This window comes from Grus americana, chromosome 32 (genome assembly GCF_028858705.1).
Source record: "Grus americana isolate bGruAme1 chromosome 32, bGruAme1.mat, whole genome shotgun sequence".
Classification (NCBI taxonomy): Eukaryota; Metazoa; Chordata; class Aves; order Gruiformes; family Gruidae; genus Grus; species Grus americana.
In genome coordinates this window covers 969,284-977,361 of record NC_072883.1, presented here as the reverse complement: position 1 = coordinate 977,361, position 8,078 = coordinate 969,284, and the positions used below count along the sequence as shown (strand labels likewise).

At 62.7% G+C, this 8,078-nt stretch overlaps 1 protein-coding gene across 1 annotated transcript; it reads right to left on the bottom strand.

Moving 5' to 3' along the window:
* Positions 1–1,058: 1,058 nt before the first annotated feature.
* On the bottom strand, positions 1,059–6,581 carry LOC129198243 (class I histocompatibility antigen, F10 alpha chain-like). Its single transcript, XM_054807398.1, has 9 exons — positions 6,530–6,581; positions 5,646–5,873; positions 4,646–4,909; positions 3,620–3,895; positions 3,270–3,542; positions 3,086–3,187; positions 2,906–2,932; positions 2,574–2,606; positions 1,059–2,393 (listed from the first exon to the last, which is right to left on the bottom strand). Exons 1-9 carry the CDS (start codon positions 6,579–6,581, stop codon positions 2,380–2,382), a joined length of 1,269 nt encoding a protein of 422 aa, XP_054663373.1. The 3' UTR covers positions 1,059–2,379.
* Between the last annotated feature and the right edge of the window lie 1,497 nt (positions 6,582–8,078).

Sequence of the window (8,078 nt, the reverse complement as noted above, 5' to 3'; positions counted from 1 at the left end):
CCTGGCAGGGAGGGCATGGGGGCATGGTGAGGGGACATGGCACGTGGACATGGGGACATGGCAGGGAGAGTATGGGGAGGGCCGGGGACACTGCAGGAGGGGGTGTGGGGGTGTCACCTCTGTCCCCCCCAGGGCGTGTCCCTGGAGCTGCACCCCGGGGAAGTGCTGGCGGTGGTGGCCCCCCCAGGGGCAGGGAAGAGCACCCTGGTGTCCCTGGTCCTGTGCCTGCGCCCGCCGGGGGCCGGGCGGGTGCTACTGGATGGTCATCCCCTCCCTGACTACCAGCACGCCTACCTGCGCTGCCAGGTGCTGCCACCGCCCTATCACACAATGTCCCCACTGGTCCCCACTCCCACCCCTGTGTCACCAGCCACCCCCAACGGGTCCCCACTGCCACCCCCGTGTCACCAGCCATCCTCACCATGACCTCGCCAGCACCCCGTGTCACCAGACATCCCCGACGCATCCCCAGACATCCCTACCACATCCACAGGCCGCTTCCACCGTGTCCCCACCACTTCTCACGCCATGTCCCCAGCCATCCCCACCATGTCACCAACGCATCCCTGCCGTGTCCCCAGATGTTCCCCCTGCTATGTCCCCAGCTGTGTCCCCAGCCATCCCTGCCACGTCCCTAGTTGTGTCCCCACTGTATCCCGATCCCCGCCATGTCCCTGCCATGTCACCGCTGCATCCCTGCTGCATCCTCGGCTGTCCCGTCCGTGTCCCTGCCAAGTCCCCTGCCACGTCCCCTGCAGCGTCCCCATCCATCCCCACCATCTCCTTGCCCCATACCCACCCTGTCCCCAGCCATCCCCACCAGGTCCCTGCCACATCCCCAGCCATGTCCCCCCTACTTTCCCCCGACGTACCCCCACATCCCTGCCATGTCCCCAGCCCTCCCCTCCGCTGCAGGTGGCGGCTGTCGCCCAGGAGCCGGTGCTCTTCTCCTGCTCACTCCACCGCAACATCACTGTCCCGTCCCACTCAGTGGGTGAGGTTAACTTTTTAATTCTCTGTGCGGTAATCGGGAGTAACGACAATTACTCGAGAGGTTCAAACATCACAAATTTACTTAAAACTCCGCGCAACTACAAAAGATAGCGGCTTGGCAAAAGTTATAACAAACAGCACAGGAACAGCAGCGTTGCCCTGGGCACCTGCCAGCCTGGGTACGTTGCCATTGCTGTTATCAAAATGTTCCCAGGAACAGCACGGTAAGGTGATAAGCAGTACGGCGAGCAGCAAAAGCAAAAAGCAGCCACTAACGAGCACTAGCCTGTAACATACAGTAAGGCAAGCAAGGCCCAGGGCAAGCACAGGAAGCTGCCAATTAACAGCTAAAGAGCAAGAACTATAAATTCAATGTAGCATATTCCAATCAAATCTGTCATTATCTTGAACCCTTCGAGCCCCACAATGGGTGCCAAAAAGGACTGTCGGGGTTTTACCCCAGCCAGCAGCTGAGCACCACGCAGCCACTCGCTCACTCCCCCCCATCGGGATGGGGGAGAGAATTGGAAGAGTAAAAGTGAGAAAACTCATAGGTTGAGATAAAGACAATTTAATAGCTAAAGCAAAAGCTGTGTGCACAAGCAAAGCAAAGCAAGGAATTCATTCACCACTTCCCATTGCAGGCAGCTGTTCAGCCATCTCCAGGAAAGCAGGGTTCTGTCACGCGCAACGGTTACTTGGGAAGACAAACGCCATCACTGTGAATACAGCCATCTCCTCACCTTCCCCTTCCCCCAGCCCCTTATAAACTGAGCATGACATCATATGGGATGGAATATCCCTTTGGTCCATGGGGTCAGCTGTCCTGGCTGTGTCCCCTCCCAACTCCTTGGGCACCCCCAGCCATCCCGCTGGCGGGGCCGTGCGAGAACCAGCAAAGGCCTTGGCTCTGGGGAAGCACTGCTCAACAACAACAGCTCCAGATAACAAACACGTCTCTCGGTTATCAACACTGCTTCCGGCACAAATCCAAACCATAGCCCCATGCTACTGACTATGAAGACGATTAACCCTCTCAGCTGAAACTGGGCTAATATGAGGAAAATTAACTCCATCTCAGCCAGACCCAACGCAATCCTAAACACCTCACCATGCTGGGCTGCTGTGAAGAAAATCAGCTCTATCTCAGATAAAATCAGCTCAGCCCTCGACCCAAGGCTGCCAGAGCATCCCAGGCATCGGGATTTTAAAAGTATTGTAAAGAAGGCAGTTCACCCAGCCAGAAGAGCCACAAGCGTAGTGTGGTGGGCAGGCGCAGCGTGACCAGCTCTCTGCGGGCAGCTCCCAGCCGCCTCCAGCACCTCTGTGTCCAGCCGGTGAGAGGGCAGGGGGCCGCATCCAGCCCCCCAGTCCCTCGTGGAGCGGTTAGGCATTCATCACTGCAGGGACCAGAGGAAGAGACAGTGTCACCCAGGGCCGCCTCCCTGTCCCCAACCCTCTGCTCGGGGGGTCTCAGCGTCCCCCTCCCGCAGCCCGGCGTTGTTCTGGCCACGGGTCCCACGGGGGAGCACAGAGAGCTGGGGTTGCCCCCGTCCACCCCCCCTGGTCCCATGCCGTACCTTGGGCCGAGCTGCCAGATCCCCCGTCCGTGCCTGCGAGGGAGAAATAGCCGTGAGCTGCCAGCCCCCTGCTCGCTGCGGGCTCAGTGCACGTGCCAGGAGCTGGCCCGGGAGCCGTGGCCACGCTGCAGCCACCGGGAGAGGAGGATGGCACCGCGAGCACCGGAGGGGAGACACCACCTCTGCCACACGTCCCCGCTACGGGGCTGTAAAGAGGGGCGGCACAGGGAGGACGGGGGATGGGGAAATGCCGGCAGCGGCCAGAAACCGGAGCCACGAGACCACCCCGGCACTGGGCAGCGGCTGGAGCCAGACCTGCCCCCGGTACTCACTTGACGCCATGCCGTAGCCCTTCTTCCCTGCAGAGAGAGAGAGGCATCAGCATCCACCACGCTTCGCCGTCAGGCTCGGGGGCTCCCCAGAGTGCAGCAGCTTGTCCCCACAGCCCCTCCTGGCCCCCCGGGCCCTGCCTTCCTCCCACACCCCTCTGCCTCACCACCCCGGTGCTTTACCTGATCTCTGCTTCAAAATGACGACTCCAGCGATGATGGCGATGACAGCCAGGATGGCAGCAATCACGCCCAACACGATGGCCAACAGGTTGGACTCCGACTCTGGGGGAGAGCAGGGCCGTGAGGAGGGGAAGGGGAACCACCCCAGCCCACCGCTCCACGTGCCCAAGGCCACCGGGCTCACCCCACGCAAAGAGCCCGGGCTCGGGCAGGCTGGCGTGCTCCACGCGGCACCGGTACTTGTCCTTCTCCTCCGGGCGGGCCGTGATGGAGGCCCAGGTGTAGTAGGTGCCGTCGCTGTTGGGCGCGATGCTGCCCCGCTCGGTCTCGTGGTCCCTGACCTCGCCGTCCTTCAGCCAGCTGACGGTGATGGGCCGCGGGTAGAAGCCGTAAGCGCGGCAGTGCAAGGTCAGGATCCCGGGGGTCTCCTGCCCCAACACTCGGACCGTGGGGCGTTCTGCGGAGGGGGTGGCGGTGAGGGCTGGCACACGCGCCCACGCTGGCCGGTCCCCGGGGTCCCCGTCTCGCCCTCACCTTTCCTCTCCAGCACGGCCTGCCCGTAGCTCACGTATTTCCTCAGCCACTCGACGCAGGTGTTCTGCAGGTAGCGCTTCTGTCGCTCAGCTTCAGTCCCGTCCGCCTCCCACTTCCTCTTGGTGATTTGCGCTCCTGCGTCCGCCGCAGTGAACGTCATCGTGTCCATGTCAAAGGCGATGAAGTCCCTCCCGTCGTAGGCAAACTGCGAATACCCCCTGGTGCTACCATCCTCCAGGAGGTCACAGCCGTACATGCGCTGCAGCGTGTGAGCCCCTGAAACACGACCAGGGAGACGGGGCTGAGGGGCTGCCACAGCCCTGGGCCTTCAGTGGGGCATGGACCCCCCGGCAGCACCCCCCACTCCAGCCCTGTGTGAGGTCCGGGGGGATCGGGCACCGGCACCAGAGCTGCCCCCCGTCCTGCCCGGGGCCCACAGCACTCGGGGCGTCACGTACAGCCGTGATCCAGACCCCCTGCGCCCAGGGCATGGCTGAGCTGGCACCCAGCCCCACGGCACCCTGCGACAGTGATGAGGTGGGACAGGGTCCTGAGTGCCATTGAGGGGGGGACAAGGAGGTGGGGTGTGTGGGGGGAGCCCCTCTGCCTCTGGGGTGGGGGGTACAAAGTACCACAGGAATGGCGAGGGGATGAGACCCCCTCCGGTTCTGGGGGTCTCGACTGCCGTGGGGATGGCAAGGGGCTGGGATGTGGTGGCCAGTCCTGGGACGGGGTGCTGGGCACTGTGGGGCGGGGATGCGCTGGGTGGGGTGGCCAGAAGCCCCCCCGGCTCTGGGACAAGGGATCCCAAGGACTGTGGGGCTGGGACAGGCAGCTGGGACCCCCTCGCACTGGGGGACAGGGTGGCTGGGAGCCCTCTGACAATGGCACCGGGCAGGGAAGGGTCAGCACAAGCCGGGGCAGGAGCGTGGGGCAGGGCAGGGTCTTGTGGGGCAGGGGGGGAACTCTCCCATCCCACGGAGCCTCCTCCCAGCCCCACGGAGCCCTGTCCCAGCCCGCACTCACCCCCGCTCTGGTTGTAGCGGTCCCGCAGTATGTCCAGGCCCACACGGTTAACCTTCTGATTGTTCTGTCCAATCTGGGTCTGCCCGTCCCAGTACCGCTGATCCAGGTTGTCCCTCATCCAGTCCGTCCGGGGCACCGTCTTCCCTGTCTCGCTGTCGTAGCGTGAAATGAGGGTCCCGTCCACGTACCCCACGGACACGAACTGGGGCACCCCCGGGCTGGGCTCTGACACCCCGGTGTAGAAGTACCGCAGGGAATGGAGCTCTGCAGGAACACGGGGGACGGTGAGGGATTGGGGGGCTCGGAGGGACAGGGGTGAAGGTGCCCAAGGGGTGGGGGTCCAGGGGTGGGCAGCGAGGATGGGAGGGGAGCAGATCCGGGGGGGATGGGGGGCAGCTGCAGGGGGGGCTGTGACTGGTGGGGGGGTGTTGGGGGAGCGAGGTGTGTCCAGGAGGGGGGTCCTGGTTCCTGGGAAGGGAAGCCCGGGGGGTCCCTGGTGTCAATGAAAGGGGGGCCCGGGGGGTGGGGGACCCCAGGTCCCCAGGAAGGGGGCTGCAGGGGGGTCCCTGGCGTCAAGGAGCAGCAGATCAGGGGCATGGTCTGGGGGGGCGGGGCCCAGGAAGGCAGACCCGGGGGTCTGGGGAGTGTTCCCAGGGGGTACTCGGTGTCCAGGGAGGAGGACCGGGGGGGTCCCCGTGCAGGGGGGGTTCCCGTCTCCAGGAAAGGGGGTCCAGGGGGGTCCCGGTGCGCAGCAAAGAGGGTCCAAGGGGGTCCCGGTGCCTCGGGACGGAAGGGAAGGTCAAGGGGGGGGTCCCGGTGCCCGGGAGGGTTCCCACGTGCCCAGGAAAGGGGCTCCAGGGGGGTCCTGGTCACCCGGGATGGAGGGGGAGGTCAGGGGGGGTCCTCGTGACCGGGGAATGGGGCACCGGGGACCAGGAAAGGGGGTCCAGGGGGGTCCCGGCGCCAAGGAACGGGCTCCCGGGTCCCCGCCCGCGCTCACCGCTCGCCGCCCCGCCGAGGACCCCCAGCAGAAGCCCCAGCCCCAGCGCCCGGCCCCATCGCTCCGCTCCGCTCCGGCACCGCGCCCGCACCGGCCCCACGAGCCTCGCGCCGACCCAAGACCCGCCCCAGGACCCGCCTCGCCCCGCGATTGGCTCCGCCAGAGCCCGTCCGCCAATGGCAGCCCGAGACGCTTCGGACGTCACCGGGAGCCGGGCAGATCCCGTCTCTGCAGGTTGGGGAGCAGCGAAAGCGAAAGCGGCGGAGGCAGCGCGGGGGGAGGGGCGGGGACAGGAGCTCCCCGGGACCAACCGGGACCCCGCCACCCCCCGGGATCCTCGGGCCGGGACCCCCCACGGGGCAGCCCAGCCCTCAGCCCCCCCCGACCCCTCCTCAGGGCCCGAGATCCCCCCGCACCCCCACTTCGCCTGTTCCCCCCCCCCGCCAGCCTGGGGTCACCCCTGGGCCCCCCAAGTCGCAGTTCTGCAACAGCCCGTCCCGGCCCTGGTCTTGTCCCCTTCCCCTGGGGCACCCCGAGACCCCCACGACCTGTCTGTCCCGGGGAGGGTGACACCCAGGTGCTCCACGGCTCTCCCCACCCCGGCTCTGCCACCCTGGGGGTTTATGGGTGAAAAAGCTGGGAAAACTGATACCTCTGACTATTGAAATATTAAGATCAATTCAAGCAATTAGAGCCACTGCTCAATCGATGTAACCAAACAAAAGGGAAACCATTGTCACTTAGAAAATAATTAGTTGGAAGATAAGAAGCTCTGGAACAATCTCATTTTAAACAGCTCGGCCTTGGAAGGACAGATGCGCAAAGAGAAGAGAGTTACAAGGTGATCCCAAAACCAGCCTTGAGGGATAAGGTATACGTGATACCAGGGGTGAGTCTGAAGACCCCCGACGACCACCCGGAGGTGCCAACAAACATGGGCGAGAGACATTAGCATACGCTAACGAGTTCCCGGAAAATCCATGACTGTGATAAGCACTACTCGGAAATATAGTGAATATGTGTATTAACATAGTCGAAATACTTGCTAGTTTTGTCTTTTGGGTGTGCACCTTAGGGGGAGTTATCCCCCGCGCACCCAGCGCTGCAATAAAGAATGCCTGCTGTCTAAAACTTCCAAATAAGTCTTAGAGAGTGAATTCTTTTGCCGCTTTGCGGTAACAGTGGGACCCCCACAGCACCCCACGTCCCCATCCAGGTGGCAGTGCCATCCCACTTTGTCCCAGTCACTTACTGGTTCTTCACATCCCAGCGTCCCAACACTTTCTTTTATTTCTTTTTTTAGAGTTTTGCCCCTTTTTTACACCGTTTCGGCCCATCGAAGCTCATGGAGGTGAGATCAGCAGTGGCACTGTGTCCTGCCGGGGGGGACACTTGGGGACACTTGGGGGGGGGGCGGGGGGGATGTCCCCAAAAAAGGCCGGGAGGGTCCTGCGGGCGGGCAGGAGGACCCGGGGGGCGCCCGCTGCCGTTGCCATGGTCACCCGTTGCCACGGCGCCCCCGCCGCGCGCGCGCGAGGCCGGAGTGCCATCCCCTTGGCAACGCTCGTCCCACCCCCCGCGCACCGCCATTGGCTGCCGTGCCCCCGCCTTGCGTGCGCTGATTGGCTGGTGCGGAAGAGGCGGTAAGCTGAGGGGGCCCTGAACTGGGAGCCGGCCCCAACCCAGTGCAGGGCGTGAAGTGGGAGCTGGCCTGAACGTGGGAAAGGGCGTTAAACTGGAACGGAACCTCACCTGGGCCAGGTGCTGAGTGAAAGTGGGCTGGAGCCTTGAAGTGGCTGGGATGTTAAGTGGTACAGAGTCTGGGCTGGGCCTAGAGGCCTGGCCTGAGTTGTGACTTGAAGTGGTGCAGAGCCCTAAACTGGAAGAGCTGTCAGCTGGGCTGAGACCTGAGCTGGGCCAGGAGCTGAGCTGGGACTGTTGAGAAATTCTTTTCCCAAACAATGATTAGCTTTGAATGTAACAAGGCCTATGAGTAATTAACGTGTACGGAGAAGATATCCTGACCTTGAGAACAGAAACCTCCTGGCAGGATTGCCCAGACAGGGTTGATGAGGAAGAACAGCTTGGCCGGGCAACAGAGTTGGGAAACCTGCAAGGACAAGAAATTGTCCTCAAGAGCATAAAAGGGAAAAAGGAGTGGGGGGCTAACTCCCCAAACGACCACCGACGACCACGCGAGACCCCCACGCATGCGCAGTGTAGTTTTGCAACGCCAGCATTATGTAAAAGTAGTAGGCAGAGAGGTGGAGATTTCTCGTAAAATGTATGACTATTCTTGTCTTAAGGTATATAAAGGATGAACTTTTGGTTTAGGGTTTGCACAACAGGCGGAGCTATCCCCCGTGCATCCGGTGCTGTAATAAACAATGCCTGCTTTCTAATACTAAAACGGAGTACTGGAGAGTTTATTAT

Bases quoted from the DNA above. Each gene is read 5' to 3' on its own strand.
- LOC129198243 (XM_054807398.1), bottom strand. From the start codon at position 6,581: ATGTTTGTTGGCACCTCCGGGTGGTCGTCGGGGGTCTTCAGACTCACC. The intron at 3,543-3,619 runs GTGAGGGCGAGA...CCCCCTCCGCAG, and splicing joins GGCCGTGCTGGAGAGGAAAG to AACGCCCCACGGTCCGAGTG. The intron at 2,933-3,085 runs GTAAAGCACCGG...CTCTCTCTGCAG, and splicing joins CATTTTGAAGCAGAGATCAG to GGAAGAAGGGCTACGGCATG.